Here is a 19970-nt window from a genome sequence, read left to right as displayed (position 1 = left end):
TATGATGCTGTTAGTCTAATGAATGTATAGGACAAATACATTTATTTGACTTGATATTAAAGTAATTATCATGTATTATCACTTAACATTATTATTACTTGAGCTGAAGAACTAATTTGTGAAAATGGTGATAATTCTAACTGTTGAAATGAACCAATTTGTTTTTGGCGATTTTATCTAATTCTTCATCCAACGTTTAATTCATGTGCGCAAATGTTGAGTTTCAGTTTTGATGAATTATAATTCTTACTATTTTATAACTATTTTTGCTATTTCAGATTATTTGGAATGTCTCAGAGACGGAAGTGCTATAACGATCCTAACAAGCTCTGTTTCATTTGCGGGAGTTTTATGTTTAAAGGAGATGAGCGTTCCATTACACCTCGAGTTAAGACCCTATATTATGCTTATTTCAAGATGAAACTAGGGGATGAGGATAAGATTTTCGCCCCCCAAAAGATCTGTGTTAAGTGTCTGTCTAACCTGTTCCTGTGGTCTAAGGGTAAATTGAAGAGAATGCCTTTTTCCACACCTATGTCGTGGAGCGTTATTTCTTAAAATATTAGGAATTTCTAGCAATATAAAATTAAGCTTAAAACTTGATTTTATTGCTATAATCTTTAATAAGTAAAAGAAAGTTGATGTGACTGGTTTGCGAGTCCAAAAATATTCGACGAATCCGACTAACTTTAATACAATTTAACTTCTATTGTTTAAAACAAAAGATCTGTAACAATACGCAACGAGCATGGTTCGCAAAAAAAAAATATCTTTGCACATCCATCTCTTACACTACCAGACATTTTTTCACTTTTCACTTTATACAAGTTGTTTTTTGAAACGAAAATAATGTTCTTTGGATGGCCCTGAAGACCAAATACATTGCCCTGAAGACCAAATGCATTGTCAGGGTCGAACCATTTTTTGGTATACTAGAGGTACCGGTTTTCCCATTTTTGTAATAAAACTAAGCGATGTTGTTAAGGTATATGAGTGTATAATTGACAAAAGACAAACTAAACAGGATTGTAGGTCAGCCAGCAGAAGTCAGCCATCATTCCACCAAACGATTTCAACTATTGAGCATCACTACCCCTGGTAGTGATGCTCAATAGTTGAAATCGTTTGGTGGAAACGTTCTCCATGCTCGTCTGTTATGTTTCTCTCAAAATGCTTGGGGAAAACGTCCAAATGGCTATGCAAAAAGCGAATCTTTGGGGACATGTGCACATTCATTTCTTTGAAGACTGATAACAGTTCTAAGATGATGTCTTCACAGCCGTCCGACCGGTGCGTGCCTGAATAAGTGCTAACAAGAAATTCTTTGATAGAATACAAGTATTATGTACTTAATTCCTAAAACTTTCAGATACTTAAAAAATTTTTAAAAATGTTCTACTTTAAAAAAAATAATCATAAAACTCGACTTATTTTAAAAGTAAAAAGTCAAGCAAATAATTACTGATTAATTTGATTAATTCTTTATCTTTTTTCGTCAAATATTATTTTTTGTTTTTTTCATCTTCAACTTAATCAAGATTGATTAAAGCAACTAGCAAAAAGCAACCCCTTTAGAAGGAGATTATTCAATTATCTTCTGCTGCAGAAATGTCATCGCTACCACCTAATGACCCCCCCCCCCCCCCTCTTTGATGAAAACAAAGCTTGTTTCCCATCACAAAACCGGATGTTTTAACATTTGTATGGGTCAAATTAACCAATTCATCAACAAAGAAATGCTGTAAAACAATCTTTAACCTTCAGCGAGCATTTTCTATGAAGAGAAACAAACCGGAGAAATTTCAACAAGACTGAGCAATTGCTCTCACGACAAAACTGATTTCTCACTAATTTACTGAGAAAAGAGCAACCGTCATATCATATTTTGCAAGATCACCTGATCTTAACCCTGCTAAAAATATGAAATACGCATAAATAGGATAACTCTCTGCCTAATCGCGTTATCTCGCGTTAAACTGTTAAATCGCGTCAGAGTATGTTACAAAAGTAAAAAAGGCCCTTTTAAATACTGACTTTTGTATAATGTCTATTCACAATAACTTTAAATATTAATGCTACACCTTTGAATATTTATGCAGTTGTAATTATGACTACTTGAATTTTCAACACTTAACTTATTGCAACTATTTTCAACAGTTTCTTCGAGTTATAAATATAACTTCTTTATTATTTTAAGAAAGAAAAGCTAACATAAATGAGAAATAGAAAAAATGTCGAAGTCATAAAAAACAAAATAGTAATTTGATTACTAAAACAAGTTTTTAAAAAATGTATCTACCAAAAACATTATGAGCATAAAAATTTTCATTTTTAGATTTTACAGTTGATTAATTCTAAGATTCTTTTTCATTTGCTGATTTTGAAAGTAAGTTTTGTTTCAGATCTGCAGCATACCTTTGCCATTCATTGAAATAAATGTAACTTTAATTTATCGTGTTTCACAAAATTAGAAAACCAGAAATGACATTGACTGGGTTAAACTTAATTTTTAATTATTAAGAATAAGTTTTTAATAATAATTTTTAGTTATTAAAAATTATTATTTATTAATGACATTTTATTAACAACGATGCAGGACATTTCAAAATATCCTTACTAATTTGCTGATAACTCACGCGTATAGTAAAAAAATTTAAATATGCATTACGGGTGGGAAATACACGCATGCAGGCATTATGGGTGGCAATACACGGTTACGTGTATAAAATTAAGAGTTGTCATTTAAGGATATTTAGATTCTGCGAAAAAAATCATGAGGATTGAAAATTGAGTTGCACATGAGCATCAAGTTTAAGTATGCTTATCGACTAAATTGTTTTCAAAAGCTGATAAAATTATACGCTCTAGAATAAAGTTTTAATTTAGCCAATCCCACATAGTGCAGCTTTACAGCCAATTAGGGAAACCTGTATGAAAAACATTTCACAGCTGTTTGTATGGTTAACAAATGTATATGATGTAATATATAATAATTCAACGCATGATTTGTTTGACAATCCACCGTATTCATCAAATTTGGCCCCAAGTGTTAATTATCAATTTCGAAAACCCAAAAAAGGTTTACACCTAGGCGTATTAAATGCAATGAAAAATCTTGGTTTGACAAAGCTATTGCAAAATACCTGCTACAGAACGGTTTGAGAAAATAGTGGCAAAGGTCACAAAACATGTTTTTCACCATTTAGAACTGAACAAACCTTTATAACAGAAGTGGACAGCATCAGTTTAAACAAAAAGGACAACAAAGGTAATGATCTAGATTAGTCTAGGTGAATGTATGAAACCACAAAAAAAAATTCAGTAAAAGATTCTTATCCCAAATAGGTGCAACTCCTAACACTAACACAAGAATCATTAACTTATTAAAAGATATTTGACAAGGGTTTAAACTTTTTAGTTAAAACAACAAATCCAATTATACAATTACTGAAATATTTGATATTTTCCCTACAATCAAAAATAGTATTTTGATATTAAACAAATAGATTACATGATTATGATGACGTTGTTGGGTTGGGATTGCTGAAGAAACAAATGAACTTGACATTACTCTACTCCTTGCTAAATATTCTTAATCTTAGGAGCTTTCTTGACATATTACGTATGAAGTATGACGTTTGAAGTATGAAGTAATGTTGAATCAAACCAAAAGATTATCTGTCTGCCCAAGTTCGGTATGTAATCCTTATACAACTTGGCTAAATGGTTATGCAACAAAACTGCATTTCCATTTAATCCTGGTATCAGCTGAATGAAACTCCAAGGAACAAATGTGTGAGTCCTCAGAAAAAAACACGAAGGAAATTTAATTAAATAATTATGCATGTTAAAATAAAAGCCACTTATCATATACTTTTAAATATTGAATTAGAGATTGCTTAAATAAAGCAGACAAATGCACCATAAAAAAACCATTGAAATTTAAGGGTTACATCATTTTGATCTGTGCAGTTTGTGTTAAATGTTTTTAAAAGTTGTTGAAAACCACAATAAATGTTGAAAAACCAATTGAAATCAGCATGTAGTACAAATAACTAGCTCACTTTACCATAAAATTCCATCAATTTATAAATCAAAAGCAAAAACTGTTAAAAAAAGAGGTGGACTCATTAGGTGGGTACTACAATATTATGTGTACGCTACTAAATCAACGTACTATACTTCTACACTACTTGTATGCATGTCCTGATAATATCAACTATGGTTCAATAGATATAAAATGTATTTTGTTAGTGTTTTATTTAGATCTTCAATTGTTGTTATACTTTTAAGTTTAAAAAAACGCACTCAATAATGTTTTAAGCTTGCTATGTTCACCTATCTCACAACAATTTATGACGCATATTGCACTTTTTCTACGACCAACAATATTTTATAACAATAACTTCAAAATATACTTTTTCAGCAAAAACAAAGTCAGTTTTTATTCATCTTAATAAATAAAAATTATTAAACATAAGTTCAATAATTTTAAGATTTTTTTTTTATCATTAAAGAACGTATTTTCATTGATTGTTAATTAGAGGTAGTTCATTTTTTAAACTGCAACTTCTTGTAATTTAGTAGTCAATATTTATAAAAACATGTAAATTGTATTCAATTGATTATCACAATCCTACATCTAATTGCTTAATTGAAATCTGCATTTAGATTTTTATTCTTAACAACTTTGCTAGACAAAAAAAAAAAATCTGATTTATTTTCTTCTGATAAACCCTAACAAAAAGAGATTTTAAACTAAACAAGACCAACTCACTCAATTAATTTATTGATATATATTTTATCATTAATTGAAATTGGCTCGTAAACTAAAACTGAAACTATTTAAGATTTTTTTTATTTCCTTTGAACACATTTTACACTTTTTAGTTTACCACTTTTAAAATCTTTTTCTCCAAATAAAAATAAGATTTCATCAAAACTGATATAATGTAAAGCAACAACAGGCGTAATCTCAATATCGCTCAGATTACAACAAAATGGCAAACAAGCACCATTTTTTACCACAAAGTGATTTCGATTATCTTTTAAGGATTCACTATTCCAAATCCATCCCTAGAAAAAAGCTTATTCTGCCCAAAACATCATAAATATTTTTATTTATAGTACATAATAATAATAATAATAATAATAATAATAATAATAATAATAATAATAATAATAATAATAATAATAATAATAATAATAATAATAAAAATAATAATAATAATAATAATAATAACAATAATAATAACAATAATAATAATAATAATAATAGTAATAATAATAATAATAATAATAATAATAATAATAATAATAATAATAATAATAATAATAATAATAATAACAATAATAATAATAATAATAATAATAATAATAATAATAATAATAATAATAATAATAATAATAATAATAATAATAATAATAATAATAATAATAATAATAATAATAATAATAATAATAATAATAATAATAATAATAATAATAATGATAATAATAATAATAATAATAACAATAATAACAAATTCCTCTGCATACCTTATGGAGTGTAATTCCAAATCATAATAAACAATTTTGTTGTATTTCGTGTAAAAGTTTTTAATCTAAAGAACAAAATAAAAACGCTATTAAGCAATGCGAAAGTCAACAAAACTATCATTGATTATATTTTTAAGAAAACTTTACCGCTGCTTTGATTCTGCTTTTCAGTTCCATTGAAGCTTCTTTGGTTGGATTGGAATACTGTTTTATATATTCTTCATCCGTAAAAAACAAATTGATATTCACTGACACTTCTAAACAGAGTGCATTAGTTTCCTACAATACAATGCAAATATAAAAATCAACAGAAGAATAATAAAATATTCTTATCTCTTGTTATTTATATACTGGACAGCAAAAAGCTTGTGGAGGCAAAAGGCGTAAGAAAATAATGTTAAGAAAGTTTTTGACTGGCGTATAAATGCAACTAGTATACTGTTCTTTGGGCGTATTTTATCACACATTTAGTCTGTAAAAGGAGCCAACTTTCAGATTTATTCATAAGAACTTCAAACTAACAAATATAAGGGTTCATAAGCAGCATGATATAAAAAAGTCAGCCGAGTGTATGATGAAATCTTTTAGGTAAAGAGCCATTTTTTAATTGTAAGCTTGCGGTTTTTGAAAACCTTGATTTATAAATTATCTTTGATTTAATAAAACACAATTTTTATTGCAAAAACAAGTTGATTGGCTCTAAAAGTTTTCCTGTGTTTTGGATTGAAAGGTAAAGATACTGCTCTAAATTGAAGACATGGATTACTAAGCGTATTTATATAAAATCCATATTTATAAAACCCATTTAACTGGATTTTAAAATACCTTAAAATTGGTCCTCTAACTTTTGAATTAATAAATATTTTTTAATTTTGTCATTTGTACCCATTAAATTCATAAATTGAATTAATTTTATCATTTTAATTCCAAAAAACAACAACAAAAAAAAAAAACTGCTGCAAAAATTAAATTTATAACCATGTCAAAGTTCAAAATGTCTAAGGAATGGCAATGTTATCTGAAAATCTTTTAAGGTTTTTAAATTATATCAAAGAAAGTTGGAAAAAAAAAAGTTGGAAAAGTTCGCATGTTGGAAAAAAAATTCTTAAAGAGATAATAATTCAAAACTTAATTTTCCTTTGTTTTTAGGAACAGCATTAAAAAGTAATGGTGTACTGTGTATAATTAAGATAATCTTACCAAATTTTACAATATTTAAAGAACGTCTAAGGGAGGAATTTTATTTTCTGACAGGCCAAATTAAACAAGAATATTATTCTTTAATAAAAACTTAATTTTTTTACAGGCTTTTTTATAATTATTTTATAATGCTTTTAAATTGATGGTGGTGTAACAGACAAATTACGTGCATTTATATTTGTGAATTGCACACTTTTGTTTATTATAGGATTCCCTCTTTGTGCTTTATTCCGTTTTGTGATTGTTTCAAAAATCTCTTTTTCAAAAGATTTTATTACCTCATTTTATGGACATAAATTACAATTCGAAAGGATGGAGGGATAAAAGAAATTTTAACTTATTTTTATTCTGGAAATAAAGGAAAGGTAAATTTAAATTTTTTTGTTTAAAAACTGAAAATGGAATTGCTTTCTAAAGCATAGTTATAATGTCTGTAAACTGTAAAACTCATCTTGGAATGATGAAAAGACTGTTCCTAAAGCAACAACTTTGAAAATTTAAAGGCTTTCATATATCATTAGAAATAAACTAGAACAGTATAGTTCTTTTTTTAATAACTGATCTTGAATTTGATTATAACATTTTTGTAAGAAGAAGTTCATGTTTTGAAAAACTGCATTCTAAATGCAATTTCACTATCATCACATCATAATATCAGCTACATAAAATACATACTATCATCAATCAATCAAAAAAATACATATATAAAATCAGCTTTTACTTAACAAATCTTCAAAAAATTTTATAATCAATACAAATAAAACTTTCTTTCAATTTTAGTTTATTTACCAACTTAAATTATCTAAGTGAAAAAGCAATGGAAAAGGAAATCTTCAGTACTGGAATTAGCATATGTTTAGAGAAGAGAAGGGTAAAAAAAAAAAAAAGATTGAAATACTTTTGCACTCTGTTGAATGACAAACAATAGACTCTTTATCACTTCCATTGCAAGGAAGACCACCATACTTTGGTACTGGGTTAGTGCAATATCGTGACCTAAATTGATTACCACCTTGACATGGCTTGTTGCAAAATGTCCATGAAGACCATAACGTCCATCCACCATCCACTAAAAATTTTACATGCAGCTTATACTTTTTTGTTACTTTTAACTAGATTTACTATATTTTACTATACACTACAATATTTGCTATACCTTATCATATTTACTACAAATTGCTATATTTGTTACATTAAACAGAAGTTAAAAACCATGCTACTACACCTGGGCATATTGTGCTATTGCTACAAAGTTGAAAGTCCTCACTCAGACCCCAACACTCTCGCCCACCCTCTGATGGTGAAGGATCATTGCAATACCTTTTCCGCTGTATCAAATTATTACCACATGTTTCTGAGCATGGTTTGCTGTCTATCCACTCACTCCATTTTCCATCCACTTGTACAAAAAAAATAATACTGTTTTTTTATAAAACTATTTCTTCAAATAATTGTTTATTGTTAAGTTATAATTTTTTTTTGTTGCTTGACTTATAGTTTTTTGTTGCTTGACTTTATAGTTGAGTTTATAGTTTTAATATTTTAAATATTCAAGTTTAAGATATTTATCAATGACTTTTAACTTTGGTTCTTAAGTTCTTTGTAAAACAAAAAAAAACATCAAATCATTTAAACTATCAAAACTGTTTTAAAAATTAAAAAGCAAAAACAAATTAAATCTTTTGAAAATAAAAGGGTTTTTAAAAATCTTTTAAAAATAAGTTTACTTAATAAATGGCTTTTGCATTTATTGTATAAGAATTAGAGTTTATAAGTTTTTAAACCTGGACACTTTTTAGTAATGCACATTTCAATGCGTTTACTTTCATTTTGACCTTCAAATAAAGAATTCCTTAAACAACTAGATTTATAGCCCAATCCACATGTTGCACTGCATTCACTCCAAGTGCTCCATTCTCCTAAAGAAAACAAAATTTTGAGTTTCTTTTTAAAAAAAAAATACTGAAGGTCATGGTAACAAGTAAAGTGAATGAGGACTTGTCAAAAAGAAAACTTAAATTGATTTTGATTAATAAATACTTTCACATTATTCACTTAATTTCAAGACAACTTAAATAAACTGGATTCATCAAATGCAGATGCTGAAAGTATTGGACTCTAATTAACAGTACAGACTTATTATTAAGTACAGACCAAATGTTTGACAAAATTCATTATTGAGTTTAGAAAAATATATTTAAATACTAGCTGAAGTAAAGGGGGCATTGTCTGGAATAAAATATATGTTGAATTCTTTTGAAAAAGTTTTCTCCAAAAAAATCATGTTTTATTTCATAAAAATATGTAAGGAAACACAAAAATATATAATCGAACACAGAAATATAATCACTAATGAAATAATTCTTAAAATATGTTCTATTGATTTTGTTCTTCCATCTTAACTGAGACCTTTCTGATAAACAATATTTTTCCTTCTGGAGCATAAATGAATAAATTCTTTGTTGCTCACACCCTTGAGCAGGTCAATTTTCCAGATTGACACTAGCAAATCTTAAAGACTGTCCCTGAGCCATGCAAGACGTGCAGGAAACTGAAGATGTCTGAAATCAAAAGACAATCTGTTAGTATCAGTGGAATTCTTGAAATGAATACACCTCCTTCATAAAATGTTAAAATATTAGCTTTAGTGATGTTAGAAAACAAATTCTTGGCTAACAACCTTGCTCCATTACACAGCTTTGGAGGGTCGAAGTTTCTCAACAGCATTATAGATTCTCCAACATTGAGAAGAAGGTTGTGTAATGAAAATCCTGGAGGCTCCAGTGACTTATGGAATCTGTAGGATAAAGAACAGTTTGAGCAGGGTCTGACACTGTATCAACTGACTTTTAGGTCCTGTATATGCCAGGCAGGAGATTTAAGTTTCCAAAATCTTGTTGACACTGATATTTTTGGTGAAGAATTCCATTTTCACATAGCCAGCTGGAAATTCTAAAATGAAGTTGAATGTTAGGAAAAACTTTTGCCTTCAGTTCCTTGACAGAATTCACAATGTTGCAAAAGTTGCTAGGAAGTTAAATTTGCCCAGTAGTTTAATCTACAGGTGGCTTGCCATTTCCGAGTGTCAGAAGCATGTTTGAGAATTGTCCAGCTGAAACATCTCCAGTGGACCCTCATGTTTATCTTGAGGGATAACATGTCTCCACAGGTAAGATGTCTTTAAGCAGACATTGAGTTCATTAGCAAGTGTGGATCTTGGAATAACAGGAAGTGTCTACCTAATAAAAAGCCACCCCAGAGAATAACTTTTAATTAAAAAATATTTTGCCATTTTGGGGTCATACAGTGCATAAGTGCCCCTTTAAGTCAAAATTTGTGGTCAATAGATATCCTTTGATGGTCCTCATGTAAAACTTTGCAAAAAATAATTTAATAAAGTGCAAAGACACTTTTATGCCAAACATAGCTTATACTGTGCTAAACATAGCTTATACTGTGATAAAAAGCAATTAACTTAATAGTATTATTTATTACCCTGGAACACAATTCAGGTGAGTTTTACATAACATTAGGAATCAAAATTATTCCAACGTAGTAAAAGCAGTGTTGGAAGGAGAAAACAGCTTTCTTTAGAAGTGCAGTAGCATAAAATCACATCACCAATCTTGGTATAAGTGTTTGTGTGTGAATGCAAAGTATGTAACATTAAATCTACTCAAGATAGACTTTAAAGCTACTCAAAGTAAAAAATCAAAAGAGCATAAATATAATACTCAGACTTGGGCTAAAGTTCTAAGATTTGAAAAAAGCAGTAAAAGCATTAGTGTTTAAAGTTATATTTCTTTTTTCTTAGGCTTAGATATTTTTTTTATGAAAAAAATGTATCAAGGAGATTATAAAAATAATTTTAAATAATTACAATAACCAAAATTAATAACATTGTTAAAAAAACAAATTTTTATTTTAGGAAAAAGGAGGGAAGAGTGGGAAGGGAAATCACTAGTGTTGTTACAACTTTGAAATTATTCGACTGTCGACTAATTGATTAATGTAATTTTCAAAGTCTACCAAAATCGACTAAAATATTTTTTAAATTGAATAAATCTACTTAAAGATGATTTAGTCAAAATATTTGAATAAAAATTTTTATTATAATCATATACTTTAATGTTGCATGACAATTCATTTTTTAGATACTATGAAACAAATAGAAATTTAAGAGAGCAGACAAAAAAACTAGGTGGTATGTTATACTGTTATAATAACACGTGCTGTTGTTGTATCAAGAGCATTTTCTTTGTTCAATTTTAATTCATCTCATCTCTTAAATGAATAAAAATTGAATAGAAATTAAAATCACTATGTAAGTCACAAAAGTTAACAAAAATTTTTAATTAATAAAAAATAGTAGCGTAGATGGGTGGGGGCAGATGGGGCGGCTAAACTTTTTTTGGTGTGGCAGATTTATAAAACTTTTTTGTATCCTTAACTGAGTACCATAACACATTACTTAACATTTTGTTTTAAAAAGCAACAACTGGTTACTATAATGAGAAAAAGGAAACATTAATGAAGTGGTGGTACATAGATTATGCTAAAAGTTTAGTTTATGTGGTACAGGAAATTCAAGGCTCAATCTTTATAAATAATTTATCTTTACAAGATAAAATACTAATAAAGATACCTCTTTACTAATTTAAATCAAGTTAAATCAAGTGAAAAAATAAAAAGAAGAATGTCAGGATAATTACCCAACTAAACCCACTTTTAGTTGATTAGTAAAAAACCCATAGTCAATTAAGTCAACTAATTTCGACTTTCGAATAGTCAACTTTTAGTCAATTTAGTCGAAGTTGATAACAACACTAGAAATCACTCATCTATTGCTTACTTTTCCCATCTACCAACTAGTACTTACGTATTAGTTTGATATATGTGCATATAAAGAACTTATACAGCAACATTTGGTTAAATTTTGAGGTAATTTATATCTTGGTTATGACAACAGATCTTTATAAACTTCCCATATGTTTTCCTAACAAGAAAGTTTATAGGGGAAGTTTATAGTGTTCAATTGTTAGATATAATCAAAATGTTGCATATATTTTTGAAAAATAGATTTGCAATTTTTTACACTGTTCCTGAAAGTTCTCTTTCATCTTTATCTCTGTACAAATAAATACCATTTTCTCCTATAATAATGCGTATTATTGTTATGATATATTATGGAGAAAATGTTCTGCTTGATAGACACCTTTACTTAGCCCCAAAATTGTTAATAATCTAACAGAGGTCTTAAGAAATATAAGTTTAATATTTATCAGTGTTAAAAAATGTTTTATAAAATGAATGTCACATCTTATTTAAACTCAAGATATAAGTATACTTTATTAATTGAATTATAAATAACTTAGCATATTAGTTTAATAATATAAATTAGCATACTAATAACATTATAATTAATAAATACTATTAATTATGAGTACTGAGAAATCTCAGTAACTTTTAAGATAACTATTTAACAGATATTTATGATAACGATTTAACAGATAACTTTTATGAAACAACAACTTTACATTACAAACTTTATAGGTCAATGTGCACTTCAAAAAAGTTAAGGAGGAAACTTGAGTTTGGTTAATCATGTTTCTTTTATCCAGAACACATGGTGTTGCAAAACAAAACAATAATAACAGTAATAAAGATAAAAAACCATAAAACATTTCATACTTACCATTGCATGTTTTATTACTGTAGCATTCAGATATTTCAAAGGTTTTGTTTTCACAATTCTGTGTGTTATTACAAATCCATGATCTACTTTTGAAACCATTACCACATGAGACACTGCAGGGTGACCAATTACTCCAATTGTCTAAAGAAAGATAGAAATAGCTAATAAACTCCATCCCTAACACCACTCTTGAATTCTAATCAATATATTGCAAATATTTAACATAAAATTATTTAACATTAACCCAACATAACCCAACATATTGGTAATTGAATTTCAAACAACTTGGCTTATATAACACTATTAGTATGATAATAATAACAGTGATAAAGATAATAAAACACAAGACATTTCATACTTACTATCACATGTTTCATTACTGTAGCAATCAATTATTTCAGAGGTTTTGTTTGCACAAAACTCTAAACTCTGTGTGTTATTACAAACCCATGATCTACTTTTAAAACCATTACCACATGAGGTGTTGCAGAGTGACCAATTACTCCAATGATCTAAAGGTAATTAAAAAAAAATGCCTTTTTTTTACTAGATGCCTTTTTTTACTAGAAAGTATTTTCTACTTTAGGAAACTTAAGATAATTTCAATCAGAGTGCCATTTAAAAAAGTGTTTCAAGGTGACAAATTTGTGACCAAGTACAAACTGCCATTAGGGTGTTATATTTTCTAATCACCATCCCACCTATCCTAAAATTATAGATTTCGTATTTTGTGTAGATTAAGTAAAGGAATTATAAATCCCTAGAGTATCCCTATAGTAAAAAACCTATATTAAAAAAACAAATTGAGGTCCGTTATATTCTTAAGAGACTGTAACCATAAAATATTGAGTTGAGTTTTCACATCAAACGTCATTAAGCAATCAAAAAACAATGGCATATTTAAACATTTTATTTTTAAACAAGTCTTATTTTTTTGTATTTACCAATTTTTAAATAATTGAAAAAAAATACCATCACATTAAGGAAAGGATTGGCAAGTTTCAATAATCGAAAAATCTGTCACTTCTTTATTTATTTCAGTGTCATTTTCCAAATTACTTTTAGAACTATCACTGCTTAACTTTCTTTTCCTTCTGCTTGCTGGCCATTTATCCATATATACATACATACATATATATATATATATATATATATATATATATATATATATATATATATATATATATATATATATATATATATATATATATATATATATATATTCTATAACTGGTTTTAGATTAATCATTATTGCGGTTGTGTTATATTACTTTTTAACAACAACTAATGTTCTTTTAATGTTCTTTTATACTAAGAACACATTTGATGCACCAGAATTTTGCTAAGATTACTAACAATTACATGCAAATACACATAGTAACACATGATTAAATACACATAGTTACACATGATTAAATACACATAGTTACACATGATTAAATACACATAGTTACACATGATTAAATACACATAGTTACACATGATTAAATACACATAGTTACACATGATTAAATACAATTACACTTAAATTTTACATATTTTTTTGCTACATGTGTGAGAAACTATATTAAAATAATGTATTATTATAATAATATATTATTAATGCACAAGTATATAAATGAATAACAAAACTAATCTTACCCCATGTATTATTGAGACAAGCAGAAAATTCACTGCTGTTTCCAGAACACCATTCAAAACTATTTGTACTATTGCATATCCGAGATCTTTTGATAAAACTATTTCCAGATGAAACATTGCATTGAGACCAATCGCTCCATTGTGACCAATTTACTATAATAAAAAAGAACTCATTTTAGAATGAACTTAAAGTAAACCAAAAATCCTGAAAGAATTTTATTTGAAATACACTTTTGAAACTAAAGCACAGAACACTATATATACCAAAAACTCTTCTAAGTAAGATTAAAATATATCTTGGATGTATTCAAAGAGATAAAATGACAAAATGCTACCAATAATATCAGAATATATCTGACTAGTACAATTAAGGGATAAATCATTTGTTGCCATAAACATTTATTTCAAAAACATCCACTAAAATGTAAAGAATCAAGTACACACCTTCACAAGTATCATTGCTGACACATTGCATCAAATCACTAACAGTGGTACTTTTTTCCCAATAATCAGTCAAACAATAATCTCGAGTCCTATTCCTCCATCCATATCCACAAGACACATTGCAACTTGACCAAGTACTCCATTGATGGCTTATCCCTAGTTAAGATTTAGAATTTTTATTATAAAAACTTAAAAATTTTTGAATTATATCCAAATAATAATTTAAAGTAATAAAAAGAACATCAAATTTTTAAAAAATTAAAAAACACTTGAAAATTATTTTGTACCAGATGGTCCAGTAATTATTATAAAATTTCTTATGATTCCGTTATGTGAATTAGTCCATGGATTTCCAGCATAAACCTTTACATTAGATACCTCGATTGTTTCATTATTTACAACTGAATGAACTATTGTTCCATTTAAAGTGATTGAATACACATAAGTTCCATTAGATAACTCTTGTGATATCTTTAAAGTAGACCATTGCATCAATGGGAGAAGACTTGATAAAAAATTATAATTTTTTTTACCATTAACTGCTGAGCATACCTGCATTATTCCATTATTGTTCTCATTAAAAAACACAGCAGGATTTCTATCTCCATATTCATCATTATCATTTGAACTTGTCAAATGAATTACACTATGCCAGCCAAAATTATAGGACATAGGCTTCACCTCAAAAAAAAGTGCATATTCTTTGTGAATTTTTCTTAGAGTAGCAACTATGTTATTTTTTGTTAAACGCATCTCATGTGGCAGATATATTGATTTCAATTCTTAAGAAAAAAATCAAAGATACTATTTCAAGTTAACAGCAATATATCAACAATTTTTATCAGAAAAAAATAAAAACAATTATACTTAAAATTCTGTAATAAAAGTAGTGTTCAAGTTACAAAAATACACACAAAAAAATTCAAGTATTACCTGGACACTCCTTTTCACAATCCGTAAATTCAGTACTGCTTCCAAAACACAATTGCAATATCTTTTGGGAACTACATAATCGTGTCCTGTTCATAAAACCAATGCCATTTGATGCATTACATATTGACCAATCATTCCAGTTTGCCCATCCAGCTAAAAATATTTTGCAAAGAAGTTTTTCATTTAATTTTTCTTGTCTAAGTTTTCTTTTGTAATTTTCTTAAGTAACTTTTATCTAATCTTTCTTGTCTTGCTTAAAAAACCATAAAGAAATAAAAAATGCAACTAAGTTTTTTTTTATTCGAACTAAAAGCTCATTTAATTGAGATTACTATACCTGAGATTAATCTTACTTGTTTTACTCATTCTCTTGAGATTAATCAATATATTTATATATCAAGACATAAATTATTAATTAATAGTAAGTAATAAAAGTAAATATGATGATGATGATGATGATGATGATGATGATGATGATGATGATGATGATGATGATGATGATGATGATGATGATGATGATGATGATGATGATGATGATGTATTATATGCTGCCAATTATTAAGGAACAGTAGGAAAACATTTTTGATTAGCAGTTTTACTTTTAAGTCAAATCAAAAATAATATTTTATATTAATCAAACTATCACAAAATATGACAGGCTTGCCTAAAGTTAAGTGTGATAACTTCTATCATTTCAATCAACAATGGCTTTTTGATAGCAGCCTTCTTCCATTAGAGCTGTTGCTTTAAAAACATTTTACAAACTAGCTGATTTCATGTGAAATCATTTGAGAGTTTCCATTTTTGTACAACAATGTGCAACAGTAGAAGCCTTCAATTAACTTAGCTTTTTTTAAAATGTAACCCTACTGCACTTGGATATAGTTGTGTTTCCAAGCAGGCATGAATTTTCTTAGTTGTGCACATTATCCTTATTTAGAATATTTGATAAGCTGGAGGTTTAGAAAACAAAAACCATTCAGGAAGAGCAAGAACAACTACTGAAAAGAACTTTAAAAAATTCATTTATTAAAAAACTGGTCAAAGAAAAAGCATACTAAATTTGAATACAAATCAAAATCAGTGTCAATACAACAAAGTATTGCATATTGTTTAATCAATTTGTTTTATAGATAATCATCAAAAATAAAAACCTTTTATCTGTAAGTGCAAAAAAGTTTAAGAGTTTGACTTATTTGAAATGGCCTCCAAGAGTGTAAAAATTCTATTTGAGTCAAACAAAATGAAAAATACTTTTAAACTCTTATACCAAAGGTTTGATTGTACAGAATAGATAAATAATTAATAGATAAAGATAAATATATAGATAAATAGATAAAGAATTAATTTAAAATCAGAACTAAAAAATATGGAATGTTGTAGGAGAGAATCTTTAGATTTGATATATTTTATTGAAGTTGTTATGGATTATCATAAGTACAAAAAGATAATCAAAAATAAAAGTTGCAAAAACAATGGATCTTTAAATGATTTTAATGATGATTTTAAACTTATAAAAAATCAACAAAGACATTTTGGACTTATAGTTATAGGTCAAATATTAACAGGTAAATATGAATTATTTACAGCAGTTAAATAAGGTTGGGAAAATATTAAATAGAGACACTTATCAAACCTGTGGATTCCATGCCACAACAATGTCAACGGGTTATTGATTCTAAAGGCTATTCTACCAACTACTAATAATAAAATAGTTCATCGTAGTAAACTTTAAAATAAATAACCTTTGATATAAGTAACCTTCAATACAAATATTTAATATAAATAAAACCTTAAAGGGTTTAGTATTGTAAAAGCTAACTGGCTGTAAGATAGATGGTTACAAGATGATCTTGAACTTTTTACACTTCAGTATTAACAATTTTTTGAAAAAGCTAAATTGAACTTCGGATTTTTATTCATTGAAGGTTGAAATAGATGTAGAGGACCATAGATGTAATGTAAACTATATGTAAGCTTAAAATATATACTATCAAAATTGAAGAAAGCAATTAAGAATCAAAAAAGAAAATATTTTGATGAGAAACAGCAAGGCACCTTGTGATGTAATAATCAGGTTTCTTATTGACCCACTTAGAGCAACACTCCAAGGATCTGCAGCATAAACTGTAACATTTGACAACACAACTGGAGCCATGTTCACAGAAAAAGATAAAAGTGTTTCATTTAAATATACAGAATATATATAACTGTCATCCAATAAAGCTTGTGAAATGTTTATAGAAGACCATTGCATTAATGGAAGTTGTTTTTTGTAAAAAACACTGCTTACTAAACCACTTATTGAAGACAAATTACCAAATGACCATTGACCAACACTAGTCCAATTATCATAGAATGCTGTTGGCTTTACATCAAAAGATACCATGTATTCTTTATCAAGAGTGTTTAATGTTGCTAAATAGGTATCTCTTATTAGAGGTATTTCTTCTTCCATAAATACTGAGTCTTGCATTGTCTCCACGCCATCTTAAGATAAGTATTGTTTATATCATTATTAATATAAAGCATCATCTTTAATTATTTTCCCCAAAAAATAATAATAAAAAAAACTACTAAAACTAGTAGTAAAACTATGGTTTATTTGAAACATTTTCCCAAAAATCTGATAAATAGTGAATTATACCATGGCAAACAATTTGATCATTTAAGATTTTCTGTCCATTTATACAAGTGCATAATGTATAAACACCATTTTCAGAAATACAGTTCTCATAAACTGTCCTGATGCAGCCAGCAGAAGTACACATTTCTAAATATTGAAAAAAAAAAAAAAAAATGAACATACACATTAAAATAGGTCTTAATTATGAGATATATGCATATATAAATATTTTATATATATATATATATATATATATATATATATATATATATATATATATATATATATATATATATGTATATATATATATATGCATATGTAAATATGTATATATATATATATATATATATATATATATATATATATATATATATATATATATATATATATATATATATATATATATATATATATATATATATATATATATATATTTGATAACTGTGTTCCAGTTGTTACTTTGTTCAATGAAGGATTAACAAATCACCAACTTGGTAGAAGATTTAAAGTATCTTATACAACAGATTGAAGGGTTCTACAAAGGTTTGTAGAGACCAATGGTCACACTAGATGACTTGGCCAGGGCAAACCATGAGCAACCAATGCTGTGGAAGACCAATTTTTAATGCATTGATGCAGTCTTCAAATACAACTGAGGTTCATGGAACTGCTGTTAGTAAGATACCATAAGAAGAAGACTTCGTGCTTTAAATTTACCACCTCAGGCAGCAGCTACTGGTTCCAGATTGTCTGTAGACCACCAAAGAAACAGACTGGCTTTTGCAAGGAGGCATATGAATTGGAAATTATATGATTAGGGACAAGTCTTATTTACAGAAGGTTTTATATTATAAGTTCTTATTGCTACCCAAGAGTGTACGGAAGACCAAATGAAAAAGTTTTGCCTGTAATATTTGAGAACCACTTTATATGGACACAGCTCATTGATGGTATGAGGTGGAATATCTTTAACAGCTCGCACAGAGCTTTTTATTGTTGATGGTGAATATCTGACTTCTCAACAATACACCATAGATATTTTAGTACCTATTGTGGTACTTTTGCACCATACATTGGAGATGGATTACTTCTTATGCAGGTTAATGCTAGAACACATATAGCACATATTGTTACTGAATACTTAAATAATGTTAATACTCAGGTTTTGGAGTGGCTAGCTTGCAGTCTAGATACGAGCCCAATAGAGCATCTTTGGGACGTAATGGGACGCCATGTTAGAAGCCAACACCTACCACCTTACAGCCTAGACGTGCTGTGACAAAGTCTTATCCATATGTGGGAAGATATCCCTCAAGAAACAGTCAATTAGAATCAATTAGATCTCTAATTAGAAGCATGCCACGGTGCTGTCAGGCTGTAATAACATCAGGAGGTGGTATATAAGTCTAAAATGTTTCAATTTAGGCTGTATTAGTGTGCATAATGAGGACAATCATTTTACTTTATTTTATTAAACGAACCATATTTTTGGTTTTATTTTATTTTTTTCACCATCCTCAAAGTCAATTTTATAATTATTGAAACAATTGTGATCATATATTCTATTCTTAACATGTTTGTCAAAATATATGATAATATAGATGACAGTTAAAATAAATCAAAATGCACAAGTTGTGTATTAATTTTGCAGTTAAGTGTATATATGTACAATATGCAACAAAATTATGCCTCAAGTACTAAACTTTGTATTCATACTCTAACATGTTTATTTTTTATTGCTATGGAAAAATAAATATGTGTAAACAAGATAATAAAGAATAATTCTGTATTGATAACTATGATGCTAAGTTATTATGCTTGGTTATATTTAGTACATAACATAAAAAGTGCAATTTTAAATACAACATAAGTATTCATACCCTTTAAATTATT

General features: G+C 27.7%; 1 protein-coding gene across 1 annotated transcript in view; it reads right to left on the bottom strand.

The window, feature by feature from the left end:
- Nucleotides 1-19970, bottom strand: part of LOC145186670 (uncharacterized) — a 166711-nt gene that overhangs the window by 62793 nt on the left and 83948 nt on the right. Inside the window, exons 34-47 of the mRNA XM_090094553.1 lie at nt 18099-18224; nt 17510-17941; nt 15452-15604; nt 14806-15300; nt 14519-14674; nt 14075-14227; nt 12796-12945; nt 12434-12574; nt 8523-8657; nt 7964-8137; nt 7637-7807; nt 5686-5795; nt 5539-5603; nt 484-553 (exon numbers count right to left, since the gene is read on the bottom strand). Coding sequence (XP_089950679.1) covers nt 484-553; nt 5539-5603; nt 5686-5795; nt 7637-7807; nt 7964-8137; nt 8523-8657; nt 12434-12574; nt 12796-12945; nt 14075-14227; nt 14519-14674; nt 14806-15300; nt 15452-15604; nt 17510-17941; nt 18099-18224 — 2531 coding nt within the window. The remainder of the gene's footprint in view (nt 1-483; nt 554-5538; nt 5604-5685; nt 5796-7636; nt 7808-7963; nt 8138-8522; nt 8658-12433; nt 12575-12795; nt 12946-14074; nt 14228-14518; nt 14675-14805; nt 15301-15451; nt 15605-17509; nt 17942-18098; nt 18225-19970) is intronic.

Source organism: Hydra viridissima, unplaced genomic scaffold, assembly GCF_058129835.1.
Source record: "Hydra viridissima isolate aposymbiotic clone 2 unplaced genomic scaffold, HvirCarnegie_v1 scaffold_8, whole genome shotgun sequence".
NCBI classification, from domain to species: Eukaryota; Metazoa; Cnidaria; class Hydrozoa; order Anthoathecata; family Hydridae; genus Hydra; species Hydra viridissima.
The sequence above is the reverse complement of the archived record's forward strand: the minus strand, read 5'-3'. Positions and strand labels throughout refer to the sequence as shown.